At 36.6% G+C, this 18,977-nt stretch overlaps 1 protein-coding gene across 4 annotated transcripts in view; it reads right to left on the bottom strand.

Moving 5' to 3' along the window:
- Window positions 1-4,954: 4,954 nt before the first annotated feature.
- STRIT1 (small transmembrane regulator of ion transport 1) overlaps window positions 4,955-18,977 on the bottom strand; it is a 48,522-nt gene continuing 34,499 nt past the window's right edge. For all 4 annotated transcript variants that reach the window (XM_049628670.1, XM_049628671.1, XM_049628673.1 and 1 more), the window contains 3 exons: window positions 7,784-7,983; window positions 5,140-5,238; window positions 4,955-5,040 (listed from right to left, as the gene is read on the bottom strand). In XM_049628670.1, coding sequence (XP_049484627.1) covers window positions 5,144-5,238; window positions 7,784-7,796 — 108 coding nt within the window. In that variant the 5' untranslated portion in view covers window positions 7,797-7,983 and the 3' untranslated portion in view covers window positions 4,955-5,040; window positions 5,140-5,143. The remainder of the gene's footprint in view (window positions 5,041-5,139; window positions 5,239-7,783; window positions 7,984-18,977) is intronic.

Genomic DNA, 18,977 nt, shown 5'->3' with positions numbered 1-18,977 from the left:
GATCATACAGTATAGTAGAAAACAATTTGTAATTTGCAATCAGAAGACATGGGGTCAAGTATTGTTTGTACCAATCACTAACTATATAATCATGAACAAGTCTCAACATTTCTGTACTCCAGCTTGCTTATTTTCAGCATGGAGTTAATGATAATTTCTACTTCACAGAGTTGTTCACTGGAATAAATAAGAATGTATGTAAGATGTAATAAGGAAAATTGTGATATTAATAATGATTAAAATAATCTTACATTAGTTGGGCACGTAGTAAGTGTTAGACACTGTGCTAAGAGCTTCACGCTCTTAATATATCTCATGAGGCTGTTTGGTTAAAGGTAATGTTCAGGCATTCATTCACTTATTCACTTGATATATATCCATGAGACATCTTCCTGTCATGTCTATTGAATCCTACATTGTCACACATCCTACATTGAAAGAGTTTATTACGCTCATCATGGTGAACATTTTGTAATCAATATAAATGTTGAATCACTGTGTTGTGTACCTGAACCTAATATTATATGTCAACTATACATCAGTTTGAAAAAGAGGATCTGCCATTTATTTAGTGGGGAATGTGTGTGTGTGTGTGTGTGTGCGCGCGTGTGTGTGTGTGTGTGTTTGGAGGTAAGGGTGCTCAGATAAACTCTTACCAAAATGATAATGTCTAATAACACTGAATTCTAAAATAGTGTTCTTCCAATGGTTAATCAGTCGACTCGCTTTTAAATCTGTTTGGTGGGGGGGTGCCTGGGTGGCTCTGTCACTTGAGCAAATGACTTCAGCTCAGGTCATGGTCTTGCAGTTTGTTGGGCTCTGTGCTGACAGCTCAGAGCCTGGAGCCTGCTTCAGATTCTGCATCTCCCTCTCTGACTCTCTCTCCCTCTCTCCCTGTCAAAAATAAATAAACATTAAAAGACATTTTAAATCTGTTTGGCAGATTGAGACCAGTATTTTGTGTTAAATTATCACCGACCCTACTTATTTGTATCACAAGACTGAGAATCCAGATGCATTACTCGAGTGGCAGTGAGATCCCAACAGCTCTCAGTATGTCTGGTATCTTGATATGGCAAATAAACTAAAGCCTGCTTGCGTAACTTTGAGGAGACTCCTGGGAGAACTCCTCGAAGAAGCCAGGCTTGAGGAACTTGACCCAGTGATAGTGAATTCAGTGTGGCGGGTGCCACTTGAGTCTGTCTGGCTCTGCCCTGGATGTATGTCCTAGGGAGCCAGAGGGGAGGTTGAAAATGAAAACTAAAAGAACTATTTAATTAAGCCCTGAGGAACATGTAACATTAGGCAGCACTGCTTTAGAACTCCACAAACAACTACTTGCACACAGACCAACATATAGGCCCAGTGAGGGCTGCCATGGGAGAGATGGGGGAAATGGGAAACCACCCACAGTGTCTCTGAGACACGGCTGGGTCCTGGAGAGGAGAAGTGGTGACTAGAGCAGGGGACATATTCATAAGCCCATGTGAGTTCCATGAGACCCTCCTGGCTTCCTCAGCAGGAGGGTGCAAGAGCCAAGGAAGTTAGAATTATTGATATTAAGGTGATTTCATTACTCCCCATGGGCTACTGAGACCAGAAAAGAAGTGTCAATTCCGTACAACAGGGAAATAGGAGGAGAGTGAGAGAGAATATTAAATAAAGATAAGAGCAGAAAGTGAAGGGAAAAACAAAATTGGACAGATCTAGCTATATGCTTGAAGAGGTCCAAAGCAATCTCTCCATCTAATGTCAATGGGCTCCAGAGCAAGTTTCTACCTTTAGCGAGATAAATGAGGAATATGCCCGATGTCTATAACATCCTGATGAGATCACTGTGTCGATTAAACTAGGGGATTGCATTTTCTAAATGCAAAGACATCCTATCCTGAGTATATCTTCACATGGTAGAGATGAGAGAAAACAAATAGGATGCCAGGTTAGAGGCTTTAAGCACATCAGTATGCAAACCACTTTTTAAGCCGGTTTCCATTTACTCTCCACTTCTGGACCAATTTTACAGAGCAGGTAACCTGTAACTCAAAACAATCTCTCCATGACCCTATTTCATTCAGCATCAAGATTCTAATCAATATCCTATTTCCTTTAATAGTCATAGGCATAAGCTCTAAAAATAACTTCATCAGCTCTATATTTGTGTCATTTGGAATTTTGAATTTATAAGGGCGTGTATGCCCAGCCCAGGGAAATTACTGAAAATGGTCTTAAATCTCCGATAATGGCCTAAATTTGAAGCCCTGGGATATTTCTGTCCTTCCAAAAAAAAAAAAAAAAAACCCACTTTGTGCCCACTCAGGATTCGTTCAGATGATTTATAAGAAATTGCATACCCATCTCACTTTGCAAAACAGGAAATCACTTTCAAAGGAGAACAGAATAAAACACCTTATCCATCTCATTCTCAGGGAAATTACCAACTCAAAATATTCTTCTGCTTTTGATGTTCTTCTTTCTTTCCTCTAAAGGAATCTCAGGCTAATGTATATTTATGTTTTAAGTGGAACTACTGTGCTTGTCTAAGAAAGAAGAGGAGAAAGGGGATGTCTGAGAAACTGCAATAAGCAAAAATAAAGGACAGTAAGTAAAACAAATAATAAATAAAACTAGGAAATTTCCTCAGAAAAAAAGAGAAATTCAGGTTTATTTTATTATAAGATCGATAGATGCATATTACTTGAAAACCTTATATCTGTTTGTGCACAGGGATCTCTCCTCCAGGACTTATCCTTGGGAATTTTCTCAGCTCTATTGAGCTTGGTAGATCATGAGGAGTTTCCTTAAACATTTCAAGACTCAGTGGAATTTGTCACTTTTCCCAGACACAGAGAGTGATAAACAGCTTTCTTTAAACTTTTTTATATTTTATGTCCTAATAGGTATTAGAAAAGTAGTATTTCTCAGCTCTAATATCAATACAGGTCTTGGGGTAGGGGAGAGGCATAGGGTGGGTATTATGATGATGTAAGGCTAGGCATTAATTCAGTCAAAAATATCAAGAAACAGTTAACCCATCATACTCTTCTCAAATAGGTATAACTGCACTTTGACAGAACGTACACTGAAGATTTTGGAAATTTAAAAACATATAAGCTTCTATGCCTTATAAGATCTGTATGCAATCATCTACTCAGATGTATTATTCACAGATCACTAGTCACTTCTTTGAGAATTCCAATCCAGCTTAAATTGCTTCAACATCTTTAAAGTTCAAACTTAGAACATCAACATTGTGTATTCAAGGATATTGTAGGGGGAAAATAATTAACCTTTTGGTGCATATTTAGTAGTTGTCTAATTTGAATTATAGTCTATATTGTTGAAAAAGTAAGATATGGATTCACCAATAAAGAGCTTAAATTTAATAAAGAAAATAAAATTCACATATGTGAAAATATTAGTGGACAAATAGTACTATGTCTCATTATACTTAATGTAATTAAAATATAATATAATGTAATGTAATATAATTAATATATAATAATATAGTGCAATTTTTTTGCTGCAGCAATAAACAGAAAAGTGGCTGGGACTTGCCAATGTAAGCTGTCGTGGATCAATGTCTATATGTATCTGGAGGAATGCCTACATATACACATACACTGTAAGTGTGTTTTCCAAACTTCTATGGTAATAGAAATCACCTGGAGAATTGATTTTTTTAATAGGCTTTCTCCAGACCTACCAAAATAAACTCTTAGAGAAGGAGTTCAAGAATCTGTATTTTTAACAAATGACTCAGTCAATTCAGATCAGGCAGGTTTAGAAAACATTGTGGTCCTCAAAACAATCCCATGAGAATATTATTATCCTTCTTTTATAGTTGAGAAAACTGAGGTTAGAGAGATTAATTAACTATTCAAAGGACTCCCAAGTTAGGATAAAGCAATCTGACTTCGAAAATTTTTGTTCTTTTTTACTGCGCTAGGCTTTCTTTGTTCTCTGAGAAAATGATCAGGTTGGATGTGGAAACATAGAAAAAGAGAAAAATTCATTTCTATTCCTCCTTTAAAACGTTACCTTCTGTTTTAAAGTGCTGGAGAAAAGAATACTGAGCCCTTGAATAAGAATGTGCATATTGATACAGCCCCCTACATTTTATAGAAAGGTAGAATACATAATTCTGTACCTGGCTTTTTTCACTCAACACTTTGACCTGGGGATGACATCACATCAGTATATAGAGACTCCCTTCATTCGTTTTCACAGACGTCCAAGTTAACACATTATGTAGCTAGAACTCAGTTTATTTAGTCAGCCCCCTGTTAATGGACCCTTGGCTTGTTTCCAGGTTTTTGCTATAACAAATTATGCCTTAATGAGTAGGCTTGTGCAGATGCCATTTTGCAGTTTTACCAGTGTGCACCTGTGGGAAATGCAATATTCTTAAAAAAGGGATGGCTGAGTCAGAAGTTAAATACATATTTAATTCTGATAGATATTGACTGTCAAACACCTCTAAAAATTCTGTACCATTTTTAATTTCTAAAGGAAGTATATGAGCATGTTTTATTCCCCACATATATAAAGTCAAACATCTTTGTTTTGTCCCAGCTACGAGGTGAACGATGGTTCTCCAGTGCGGTTTTAATTACACTTCTTTTATCATGAGCAAGAGGGGAAGGGGAAGTTTATATTTACAGCTTATTTTCTGTGAACAACAATCTCTATTCATCTCTAGCTCATTTTTTCTATAGGGTTTTTTTTCAGTGGGCACCCCCCCAAAAATTTTTAATGTAATTCATCAAACTTTTCCCTATTTTTAGTCAAAGTTTGGAACATTTTTTCTATTCCCAGGTTATAGAGAAATTCATCCATAATTTCTTACAGTTCTTATTTGTAGTTGGAATTTTTAAAAGTTCCTGAAAAGATTCATATGTACACCAAAGTAACAGTTTACAAATCCAAGGTTAGAAAGTGATGTCAAACATTGCAGTTATTTACATGAGAAATGTTTAATAATCTGTCATGTTCATGTTTTTCTTAATTCTTCTAAATGAAGTCAATCTGAAGTCTTCTTGCCTGTATGATAAAATGTTCCATTAGTAAAACAGAAAAGATTATTCCTGGAGTAATGTATGGTCTTTATGAATAAACATATTCAATTATTGAAAACTTTACCTTTCTAAGAGAAGACAACATAAACCATTATGATGCAGCCCACAATCCAGCCAATCAAGAGAAGAATAGGGACCAGAAGGTGTGATAGTGTAGATTCTGCTTAAAAATAAAGAAAAGAAAAGAGAGTAGGTAGGTCATTTTGGCATCATATCTTCTGAAGATAGAGAATTTATTTGAGAGAATAAATGGAATCTGATAATACCAAGAGGAAAAAAAATACACTCTTCAGTCACTCTCAGACATGATTATTATCTTCTGTTCTACAAAGGGTACATGAGACTCAGCTGGGTATTTAAAAGGAAAGACCTGTGTTCAAATGATAGGCTTTCCTTATACAGTTACGCGACCTTGGACAACTCTGAGCTTGAACTTCCCTATTTGTAGAGATAATGAAACTTGTGATATCTACCTCCCTGAGTTGTTGAGAGGATCAAATGATACTGTGCTTGTGCAAGAGCTTTGCAAACTCTAACCTTCCTGTGTGTGTGCCTAGGGTACACAGAACACATCCCTGCATTTGTTCAAGAACACAGAGAACAGCTGTTTACATAGAAACAATCGAAAATGACTTTTGAGGCAATTCCTCCTAAACTAAATAATCATAACATAGGGAAAGTTATTGAAAATTGTTGTTAGCCTTCATAGCTGACTTTAATCCTAAGTATCATAGGAAAAGAAAAGCATTATACCTTATATGATCATTCTCAACTAGAGAAAAGAGATTCTATTTGGTTAACATATTCAATAGAGCAACCAACACTGATCCAACACACATAAAAGACATTTAGAACAATGATTACTCCTGTGTCTATTTTGAACTCTAATCTGAAGAAAGCAATTTATAAAATTATCATTTTTTAAATATTCATTGTACATGCACACCACACAAAAAGATTCAAAAAGAGCACAAAAAGACATCATATAGAATTAATGTCCACACATAAGGACTCAGATATATTCTTAACTGAAAAGCACAATTGGGTTTTGTACCACCAGCTAACAAAGAGAACGCATATTCTTAGCAATTGTGTGCCTGTTACCATTTCTATCATTTTAAAATGTGAAGTTTTTTTTTTAAGTACTATTAAAATCATCAGGAAAAGAAACACTTCTAAAATTAGGAGCTCCTCTAATAAAAGCAAACTTTGTGCAGTTAAAGTGAATTTTAATAGTTTAAATCTATCTTTCCAGGAATGTTGGCATGTCTTTTAACTCTCACAAATTCAACGGGTTTTCCTTGCTTCTCCATCTCGCTTTGACCTTGAACAAAGCATTAACCACTCATGGAAAAACCTTTCTCTTTACCTGCCTGTGGTATTGCTTTAAGTATAAAGCGAACATTGTGATATGCCCTTTACTCTCATTTGGATGAAAGCCTTTTTATGAATTAAGGTGCCATTACAGTGGGAGTACATAGCAGTGATTTTTTTGAACTGTTCATATATGCGATTTCACTTTTTTCCCAGTTTCAAAGAACTTAAAAATTAATACGAATATTCTAATTGAGCATTTATAAATATCTTATACAAGCATATTTTTGTACGATTCTAAAATTTACATATAATAAAGCCCTAAAAGTATATATCTCATTATTTACTTCTCATTGTAAAACAGTACAGTTGACTGCATTTCAACACTCAGAGTATGCCTGCATTTGTGTTCTTTTAACATGAATATTTTAAGTTTTACCATAATCTGTAGCATTGTTTTGAAATAGGAATATATAGGAACACAATATACTTTGCATAGGTCACTTATATTATGGCACAACCAAGCACAAAACTTCTTTTTAAATATGAAGAGTGATTTCAAAATGCTTCTCTCTGTCCAATTCTGAGCATGCCCAAGAGGTTATACCTGGAAGTATCCTTAAGGGCACTGTGCTCTGAAACAAGACTGTCTGCATTCAGAATCTGCTGCCACCACTTTCTATGATCACAGGCAAGTGACTATACTCGGCTATGCCTCAGTTTCCTTATCTGTAAAATGGAAATGGAAGACAATACTGCCTATCTCATGAGATCATTGTCCAGATTAAGAGCAAACAGTGTAGTGTAAAAAAGCATTTCTTGGATACAATATATATTGAGCCCCTTCTGTCATAGTAGAGTCAATCATTTTTCTTAAATATAACACACATTTTAAAACCAGAAAATAAGAAATTCAGATCTGAAGCATATCAGAAACGACTAAGTCCATTTTATTCATTTTCACTTTAGAGGCAGAAAACAGGCCCAGAGAGGTAGCGGAGCTTCCCCAAACTCACATGGCTGATCTGTGGACAGCCACGAATTGAGGACAGAATCAAATGTCCTCAATTCTGGTCCAGCACACCACAATACCTCGAATCTTGTATAACACTCGAGAATAACTGACTCCCACCTCTTTCAAAACAAGCATGAACAAATTAAGCTCTTTTGTTTGTTTGATCCTTTGAAACTACATGTAACGTACAGACATAATCCATAAATTGTACATTGAATGGCTTTTTTCGTAGCCATGCTAACATATATGATTAATGCCCATTTAGCAGAGATACCACATTCTTAAGAATAACTGAGAAATACTAAATACTGGGGAACATAAAATAAACCAGGGAGCTTGGGCCTGTCTTACCAAGAGGGTCTGATGCCTTAAATCTTACCTTTTTCAGCCATTCCTCCTGTTGCTGGGTGGGTTGGTCAGGGCCACGCTCACCTCTTCGTTGTTGTCACGCACCGTCTCTTTGAACTTTAAATAGAGAGATATCTGAAGAGTGTGGCAGCTGCCTCTCTCCTGACTGCCAATTGTCTGCAGAGTGATGTAAGGTGTTGGAGAACAGATCTCCCCTGGCTCTTCTTTATCCTGTTATCATGGAGGAAGCAACGGGCTACATAAGCTAAACAATTAAAGAAGTTGAGCTATCCTAACCCAGAGATGGGCAGATTTTTAATTCACCCAATGCCTTCAGGCAACATGGAGAAAATATTTAGGAAAGGGGGTGTACAGAGGAAAAATGGCATTGCAATTAGACAAGTTCTATCAAGGAGAGAGGGTAATCTACTGGGGGAAAAAACACTTTGGAGTCGGAAAGACCTGGCTTCAAATTCCAACTCTGCTAGTTCTGTAATGAAGGCCAAGTTGCTTAACCTGAGTATCAGCCTCTTGAATTTTAAAATGAGAATAGTGATACCTTTCCACAGTGGAGGGGTCATAAAGAGGAGATGAAAAAGCTATGTGGAAATACAGACATTTATTACATTACAGGATGCAAAAGATAAAGTAAATTATGTGGTGCCCCTCACTGTGAACCATTCTAAAAACAGAACATTTTAATATAAATGTACTAGAAACTAAAACAACGAAAGGCTGGGGTATTGCCTAGAATTTTCAGAGAGCAGTCATAAGCTTGTTTTTATTAGCAATGTATAAAAATAGGACATCCCATTTTTCAAAGTCCAACCTGGTTTATGTAATATGACCTAGACTGTGCTCTAGATTCTCACTGGAATAACTTTAATTTTCAGGTCTGGATGGAAAAGTTTTGCAAAATGACCCTGTGACCAACTTCTCAAAAAGTCCACCACGAGATTAAGGGTGTCCTTCTTGAAAAGACAAGAGTTGCCTGACCAAGTCTACCTCCACAGAGCTCTGAGAGGGAGGTGTCCCTTCAAATGACCACATCTCATCACTCACCAGAATCCACCCATGGTTCTCCATCTCCCAGAAAATAAAAATCTGAACTCCTCATTGAGTACCTGAAAAGCCTCATCTTCCTACTTTCCCACTTGCAGTGACGCCTCAGCCACAGTGAATCCTTTGTGATACATGAATTCAGGATGAATTGATTTTTTACCTCAAGTCATATGCCTATAATTAGACTGTGCAGCCAACAATCTGGTAAGTTTATTACATGATTATGCAATATGTTTATGTTATATCATTCAAGCACAGTTGTCATCTCTCTCTTTCTCTATATACAATTTAAATGTATTTTTAAAAATGCCTGGGTATACCAGGCAGAAGAGAGACTTGTAATATCTATGTAACAAAATCCCTGGTAAAGTCCATTTTTTTTAATACTAAATAATTATATATTGATAAAAGATTAATTGAGGCAAGATAAACAGAGATAGAATGAAAAAGTGATTAATCTCACTTAAATACTGATTTTTTAAACTAAATAGATTCAAGTGAATACCCTATCTTAAGACCAAAAAAAAAAAAGATATTAAAAAGAAACAGTGACATACCGTCCAAAAAAACAAATATACATATATACTAGTATAAAACAATTTGCCTAAAGTGGTTAAAAACAGAATGTATGAAAACATTTCTACATTAAAATTACCTTAAGCTTTCTTTTTTGATATAAAATTGACTATCATTAACATTGCTACCAATTTGAACTTTGAGGAAGAATTACTTTATAACTCATCATTTATTTTTGTTTTCTACAGAAAATGAGGGGGGGGGGAACTAATTCAATGAACATGAATTGCCCAGATCTCAGAAAAGAGTTCATGTATGGAAACCAATTTGACAATAAATTTCATATATTGGAAAAAAAATAATAATAAAAAAATAAAAAAATAAAAAAATAAAAAAAAAAGAAAAGAGTTCAGTCTAGAATCTCATTTCTTTGGTATCCCATCAGTAACTTTTAAAAAATAATTATAATGTTTATTCAGGAAAAATGTTTTATTCACTAATAGACTGAATTCACTTTGAACTCACAAATGCAAGGGCCTCTTTTGACAATTTTCTAATCTTCCTCTTAGGGCATACCATTTAGGAATGTTTTACATTTCTACTTTGCATAAAAATTTCTTCAAGAGTTCTCAAATCCCTTATTATCAAAGTGACATTAGATTCTTCCAGGGCACTTAAGGTAAAAAAGTCAAATATTTGGCTCTTTATTCAAGATAAATCGTAATTCTTCATTTTTCTAATTTTTTCTAACCATTAGTGTCTGGAATTATAGTAGATAAGTCTTCACATGATAGATTAAATGGACAAATTCCTCTTAAGACCTTAGCTTACCCAAACTGATTCAAAAAGAAAGAAAATTTGAATAGACTTATAACAAGTAAAGCAATTGAAGTTATAATAAAAAAAATGTTTCACAAAGAAAAGCCCTGAGGGGCGCCACGGTGGCTCAGTCGGTTAAGCATGGTTAAGCATCAGACTTCAGCTCAGGTCAGGATCTCGCAGCTTGTGAGTTCCAGCCTCAAGTCAGGCTCTGTGTTGACAGCTCACAGCCTGGAACCTACTTCAGATTTTGTCTCCCTGTCTCTCTGCCCCTCCTCCACTCACACTCTGTCTCTCTCTCTCTCCCTCTCAAAAATAAACATTTAAAAAATAATTAAAAAAAAAAAAAAAAGCCCTGGAACAGATATCTTCACTGGTGAATTCCACCAAACATTTAGAGTTAACACCAATACCTCAAAAACTATAGAAGAGGAGGGAAGACTTCCCAACTCATTCCCAACTCATTCTACAAGGCCAGTATTACTCCAATACCCAAACCAAAGATATTATAAGAAAAAAACTACAGACCAATCTCTCTAATGAATATAGGTGAAAAATTCTCAACAATAAACTGACAAACCAAATCCAGCAACATACAACATCCTGAATTACATCCCAGGACCAAGTGGGATTTAACCCAGGAATGCAAAGTCAGCACAACATTCAAATACCAATTCACGTAATACACCATATTAATAAAATTTTTTTAAAAGCCCAAAAAACAAAACAAAAAAAAAAAACACATGATCATCTCACTAAATGCAGAAAAGCATTTGACAGACTCCAACCAACCAATTGGTAATAAAAGCAAACTTCCCCAACCTCATAAAGGGAATCTACAAAAACTCACAGCTAGCATCATATTTAATGGCAAAAGACTGGATGCCCCCCCCCCCCCACCAATCTCATGAATAAAACAAGAACGTGTACGCTTATACTTTGATTCAATACTGTACTGGAGGTTGTAGCCAGGAGAATTAGGCAAGAAGATGAGATAAAAAGTCATCCAAATTAGAAAAGAAGAATTAAGCTATTTTCATTTGCATATAACATGATCTCATATACCAAGAAATCCTTAAGAGCCCCTTCTGCACACAAAAAAACTCTCATTTTTTTTAATTTTTAAATATTTATTTATTTTTGAGAGAGAGAGAGAGCATGAGCAGGGGAGGGGCAGAGAGAGACACACACACAGAACCAGAAGCAGGCTCCAGGCTCTGAGCTGTCAGCACAGAGCCCTATGTGGGGCTTGAAGTTGTGAACGGTGAGATCACGACCTGAGCTGAAGTCAGATGCTTAACCAACTGAGCCACCCCAGCTCAAAAAACCCACCCCCCCAAAAAACTCTTTTAGAAGTAATAATCAAATTCAGCAAGATTGTAAAATATAAGATCAACATGCAAAATTCAATTGTATTTCTACACAATAGCAATGAACAGTTTGAAAATTAAATTAAAAAATAACATTACAGTAGCATCAAAAAGAATAAAATACTTAAGAATAAAGAATAAATTTAATCAAAGATGTATAAGCCTTGTAACTAAAGACTAACAAACCCTTGCTGAAGGAAATTAAAGAAAATCGAAATAAATAGAAAGGCATTCTGTGTTCACGAATTGAAACAATATTGTTAAAGATGGCAGTACCACTCAAAACAATCTACAGGGTGACTGTATTCCTATCAAAATACCAATGGTCTTTTTTACAGAAATGGAAAATCTAATCTTAGAATTCATATGGAATTGCAAAAGACCCTGAATAATCAAAACAATCTTAAAGAGGAAATACAAGGGACTCACGCTTACTGATTTGAAAATGTACTATAAAGCTACAGTAATCAATAATGTGTGGTACAGGCATAAGGAGAGACATACAGGTGAATAGAACAGAATTGAACATCCAGAAATAAATCCACTCACTAGTGGTTAATTGATTTTCAACTGAGGTACCAAGACAGTATATTAGGGAAAGAATAGTCTTTTTAACAAATGGTGCTGGGACAACTAGTCTTCTACATACAAAAGAATGAAAGTGAACTCCTACCTCATACCATATACAAAAATTAAGCCAAAATGAACCAAAGACCTAAATGTAAGAGCTAAAACTATAAAATCAGAAGAAATCGTAGGGGTAAACAGGCAACAGTTTCTTAGATAAAGAAACATACATAAAGTACACATAAAGTACAAGCAATCAAAAAAAAAAAAAAAAGATAAATTGGCCTCATCAAAATTTAAAACTTTTGTATATCAAAGAATACCACTGAGAAAGAAAAAAGATAATCTATGGAATGGGAAAAAATATTTGCATATCATATATCTGACAATGGTTTAATATCCAGAATATATTAAAAAAAAAAGTCTTACAACTCAACAAGAAAGAGACAACCCAGTTTAAAAAGGGCAAAGCATTCAAATAGATTTTTATCCAAAGGAAATGTATAAGGAGTCAATAAGCATATGAAAATACACTCAAATAATTAGTCATTAGAGAAACGCAAATCAAAACCACAATAAGATACCACTTCACCCCCACCAAAATGGCTAAAATAAAAAGTTGCACAATAACAAGGGTTGACAAAGATGTAGAGAAATTAGACCCCTCATACAATGCTGGTAGGAATGTAAAATGGTTCAGCCACTCTAAAAAACAGTTTTGTAATTCCTCAAAATGTTAGATATAGAACTACCTTATGACCTAGCAATTCCATTCTTAGGTGTATACCCAAAAGAATTGAAAACAAGTATACAAAAACTATATACAGAAGTTCAGGGCAGCATTATTCATAAGGCTCAAAAAGTAGAAACAAACCAAATATCTATAAACTGATGAATAGATAAGCTAAATGTGGTATAGCCACACAGGGTAATAGTCAACCATTAAAACATGTTTTAGTACATCCTACAGCATGGTTGAACATTGAAAATATCATGGTATGTAAAAATGTCATATTGTATTGCATGATTCTGTCTATATGAAATGTCCACAATAGGAGAAACCATAGACACAGGAAGTAGATTGATGGTTGCTTTGGACTGGGGGAGATGGGAATGGGGAGTGATGGCTAAAGACTATTGAGTTTTCTTGGGGAGTGATGAAAATGTTCTGGAATCAGATAACAGTACTGGTTGCACAACTTTGTGAATATACTCAAACCACTGAATTGTACACTTTATTTTTCTTAGTGTTCATTTTTGAGAGTGAGAGAGACAGAGCACAAGCATGGGAGGGGCAGAGAAAGAGGGAGACACAGAATCCAAAGCAGGCTCCAGGCTCTGAGCTGTCAGCACAGAGCTTGATGCAGGGCTCAAACCCATAGACTGCAAGATCATGACCTGAGCCAAAGTTGGGAGCCACACAGGTGCCCTTGAATTGTATACTTTAAAAGAGTGAATTTTATGGTATGTGAATTATACCTCAATTTTTTAACAAGTTCAAATTAGTTCTTGAAACAAAAGTTTTAGAAAAGAACCCCAGACCTCGAAGGCAAAAAATCAGGGAGAGGTGAAACAGCATTGGGAGAAAGGACAACAAGGAGTTAGTGTGACTCCAGCAGGGTGAGCAAGGGGGATGGCAGTAAGGGAAGAGTCCAGGCAGTAAGGAGGCTTTATCAGCTATTGTTAGAATTTTGTTTTTTCCCTCTGAGTGAAACAGGGAGCCAACAGAAAGTTTTGAAGAGAGAGATTACATGATCAGACCTATAGTTCTGAAGTCTCATTTGTGGCTGTTTGATTGAGACCAAAGGTAGAAGCAGACTTGTTAGCGACTATTGTAATGATACAGATAAGAAATGGTGGAGACTTGGACCAGGGTGGTGGTCAATTCTCATCAAGAAAGGTGACTATTAATGAGGACAGAAAGTAGTGTGGCACATTTACAAAGGTGTGACTAATATGGTTTTGATAGGTTGGGTGGGACTTTCCCATATTATGAATTTTTGTTGGCCAAGTTGCTGTGTTAAGAAATTTGTGTGTCCAAAGTCCAAGCAAAAGGTTCAGCAAATTGCAGTAGAATGTATTGAACAATATTTATCCAATCTGAGGTGTCCAAAATATGAAATGTATTGAGATTAATGAGTAAGAGGCAACAAAGGATTACAAACTACCTGATCCTCTTCCCGGGGACTCCTTACATGTCATAGAAAAGAAAGAGTGGCTCAAAGCAGCAGGGACTATGATAGTGAAGGAGGAGGGACTCAGGATCAAGTTTCAACACCATCTCTGGCAATCGCTGTGTGAACTTAAACAAGTCATGTGTACTCTGAGTCTATTTCTTTATTTGGAAAATGAGAGAAATAGCATACAAGGTTGTTGCAGAATTAGAGATAAATGGGTATTATGTGCTCAGCGCTAGCCTAACACGTAGTAGATTCCCAATACATGATATTTATTATAATTAAATTATCATAAGCAGAGATAAAGGTGAATGAGAAGCAACATGTACAAAGAACTAGATGTTCCCTGATACATGTAGCCACAGTCATTCCTGAGGGTTGTCTTAGATTATCTCTTCATCCTCAGGCCGCATAAGGCGGGTTGTAGGAGTCCATTTTTCGACTCCCACTCACTTCCCAATGCACTTCTGATTTAGCTTCTGCCTGCATTTTGCTATTAAAACAGCTTGTTCCTAAGATCATGAAGATCTATTATCACGTAAATTCCATGTGGCCAAAGTCCATGGAAATTTTTCAGTCCTGATCTTACTTACTGATGACCTCTTGGTGTCACTTGGTTACTTTATTCTTCTTGAAATTCTTTCTTGGCTTCTGTGGCATCAGATTCTTCTGACTTTTCCCATTTTTAACTGTTCATTCTTAGTCTTGTATGTTTATCATCATCTACCCAAACATTAAAGATTTGTTCCCTGGTAAATATATCAGAACAGAGGTTTCGGGATACAAGAAGATGATTTGGAGAGAGCCAGTAAGTGAAATCACAAAGTCATGTGCATTTACAAGGCCCTGAGAGTTCCTTTCAGGGCCAGCTTCTTGGTATGCAACCTGTACCGTCATTTAGGACTCTGTGCTAAAAAGGCCCCCATGCTTGGCTTAATGCTCTGATGTCAGTGTCTTGAAATTCTTAATAATTTATCTTTGCTCTTGGGTTTCATCAGGGTTGATGGAGAAATGGAGCATGTGCACAAGCAGAAGGATATTCAGGAGACTGTGTATGCGTGAGGTATCGATCCAGCCACAGCTCGAGTATGCGCGGGCCCAGGCTCTAAGTCCTGTAACAGCATCCACATGGCAGTGGACACTGCGGGCAGGCCAGAGCCTCGGACAGTGCAGAGCTGCGGGGAGCGGAGTTGTGGGGCCAGGCTGGGACCTGGGCAGAATGGAGCCCATGACAGCAGCAGGCATGCATGGAAAAGTGAAGTGACTTTTCCAATTTCACAGTCAGCCTCCTTACTTCCAACCTCTCACCTTCCTGCTGCTTTCCTGGTACCCATGACCTCTTTGGTGACATGACATGTTCAGTGATTTTACATGATTCATGACATGATGTGTTCAGTGATTATATATGAGAATCCTTTATTAGCCTACTGTAAAGTATAAAGGAATTTAAGGAAGAAGGCTGATAGATACCCAAAGGTGAGCATCTATGTATCCATTTCTTATTCTAAGACATTTTTCCCTAAACTTCAAGCCTTTGCCACCAGTACCCCCACCTTGCAAAATAGTATATGAAATATGATTTCAGTCTGAATCTATTTCTTGAACGTTTTCATATAGGTAAAGACAGAGGTAAATATAAAGTGTTTTTTTCAGTGTCATTCTTAATGTAGTACTCCTGTTCTTGGAGTCCGTAGCCTGAGCAATCTCTACTAACACAGACACAAAAGGTGCTATTACTTCAGATTGATGTTTATTGGCTGGGTTGGATGGTTTCATCACCCAGAGAATCTTTGTGTTTCAAAGATGCATTGGCTATCAAAGGGAATTATCTGCACAGATCTGATAGATTCCAATATTCTTTAAAAAAAAACTCATTACTGAGTCATGACAACAGGTTGAATACATGGACGGTAGAGTCACGGTGTCAGGAGTTTGAATCTCTGCTCTACTACTATGCTATTTGTGAGACCTGGAACAGGTTACTGCCAGAAAAATTCTTCATACTTGGAAATAAGGCAGACAGATGGAGGCAGATTCTTTCAGTATCACATAGGGACAAAGGTCATTCAAGGATTGTCAAGACCCGTACGGTGTTCACCTCATTTTTACTATTGATTAAAGTTCCCATACTTAGGGAATTTACTTGATAACTTGTACATTTCTGACCAGTAGAGATTCAAGTAATTTATGCCCAATGGAGCAGATAACCCCAAATCTCAATGGCCTGCTGGACATTAACCAGTTCTATATCTAGTTCATCAATCTCATCCTAGCATTTCTTTGTTATGTTGATGGTAAATACACTCTTAATGCTCTTTGAACTGATCATAACATCTTTTTCCCTCCTTAATTATGAATTCAATAAAATATTTGATACAGGTCCTTTTTATATGTGTCTGAGAGTTCTGATTTTATCTTTTTGAAAATTATGCTTTAACCTGACTTTACTCTCTTGGCCTCAGTTTTCTTGATCTGTAAAACAGAGATAAGACCAATTTATAGGATTATCACGAAAGTTAAGTGGCAAAGGTATATAAGGAACTTTGCACAGTCTGGAGCTTTGAAGGTGAGTTTGTGAAGAGAGTACAAAGCAGCTGGAATTGGGGATGTGGTCCAGTTCATCACTGAACACTTTAACACCCACATTTTACATTCTTGCCTGAAATGATTTTCTGCTTCTATAATCACATTCTTAAAAACCTTATTTGCTGACCCTTTGCTAATTATACACTTTATACCTCATGGAAATAATGTCCAGTGGGAACTATGTGTGGGAGCTGGGTGACCTTCATCACTGAAAGCTTTCCAGTGCTTGTTTCCAATAGTGCTCAGGCAGGTGTAGGGTTTTAAAGGCCCACGATATTGTCAATCAAATAAATTTAAACCAAAAGACAAACAAGTTTTTTCTCAGAGACCATGCATTAGCATTTCCGTATTTTCAAGTGGTAATTTTTCAGAACAAAAAAGGGGACATGAAAGCTGATATTTTCAATGAAGGATATGCTGAGGAAACCTATTCAGTTGTAAACATATTCTATAAACTGTTTAACACTTTCCCCTCCCTAAGAACTCTCCCTAAGAACTCTCAAAACTATGGAATCAAGTTTCTGATGTTTCCCATTTATTTATTTTTATTAAAAAAATTTTTTTAACATTTATTCATTTTCAAGAGAGAGAGACAGAGTGCGAGTGATGGAGGGGCAGAAAGAGGGTGACACAGAGTCCAAAGCAGGCTCCAGGCTGCCAGCACAGAACCCGATGTAGGGCTCGAACCCATGGACCCTGAGATCATGACCTGAGCCAAAGTCAGATGTTCAACCGACTGAGCCACCCAGGTGCCCCCTGATATTTCCCTTTTACTGCCCAAAGGTATACACCTATCCCACCCCCAGACCCTAAACAAAAGGAACCCCAAATTTACCCATCAGAGCCAAAGGGTATTTTTACGGTTGAAGAAGTATAGCTAGTTCTCTCCGCATGGTGGCAAAATTACTCCTGCTGGGGGCTGGGCTGTGTACAAAACAACAGAAAAATGCTCCTCTCCCAACACCCATTCCACACAATCTTTGAGAACTATAAATATAGGGTTGAGCAGCACAAAACCACAGAAGACAAATAGTTAAATAACTGTACTTTATGAACTACTCAGAACTCCTGGACAAACTGTTCTCAATCCTAAGGCTTTAAGCTATAAGAGAGCAGCTTAACACAAAACTCAAAGGAGTGAATAATCACCATGCTTGAAGGACAGAGCCATCCTTGGCCTGCACATTTGCTCTGGTCCAGTGACTACATTTTTCTCCCGGCTCTTTGAACATGTGCTGTCCCAGAGGACCTGTGCTCCCCTTGCTGGCCAACATGCCTCCCAATGGGAAAGCCCGCATGGAGGCTTCACACAGCCTCACAAGTCAGAACCCCCGGGAACACTACAGAATCTATGAGAGTCACCCCAGGAGTAATTCTGTTCCCTAGACCTAGCCCTTCCCACCAGCATTCTGGTTCCTAAAACTATTATAATAGGAGACAAAATCTTTCATTCTATAAAGTTATAACCACTTTCATCTTTACTGTATTCTAAATCTCTATACATTTAAACCTATTTTCCAACACTTTATCGTGACATTTTCAAGCACATGGCAATGTTGAGATGGTTTTACATAATTACAAAATTTCCCATCTATGTGTACAAAATTTCATCAATCCATCTGATTTTTTGATTTTCTGATTTTTTTCAAAATAAACTGCAGATAGCAGCACTCTTCCCTTTGAATAGTTTAGTATGCATGTCATTGGACAAGAGTCCAATACATTTTAATATTTTTTTCAAAATAAACTATATACAGTGAAATGTATAAATCTTAACTGTACATTAACTGAATTTGACAAATGCATGTACCTCTGTAACCTAAACTCTTTTTTTTTTTCATTTAAATCCAAATTAGTTTACATATAGTATAATAATGATTTCAGGAATAGAATTTAGTGATTCGTCACTTACCTGTAACTCCCTTGCCCTCCCTAATGCCCATCACCCTTTTAGCCCATCCCCCTTACCCAACATCCCACCAGCAACCATCAGTTTGTTCTCTGTATTTAAGAGTCTTTTATTGTAATCTAAACTCTTATTAGGATAGAGACCTGAATCTATTTCTTGACCTACTAGCTTTTATTAGTGACCTGTGTATTCACATACAAGTAACAATCTGTTTTAAAT

This window comes from Panthera uncia, chromosome C2, assembly GCF_023721935.1.
Source record: "Panthera uncia isolate 11264 chromosome C2, Puncia_PCG_1.0, whole genome shotgun sequence".
In the NCBI taxonomy this organism is placed as follows: domain Eukaryota; kingdom Metazoa; phylum Chordata; class Mammalia; order Carnivora; family Felidae; genus Panthera; species Panthera uncia.
This window is presented reverse-complemented; position numbering and strand designations above follow the sequence as displayed.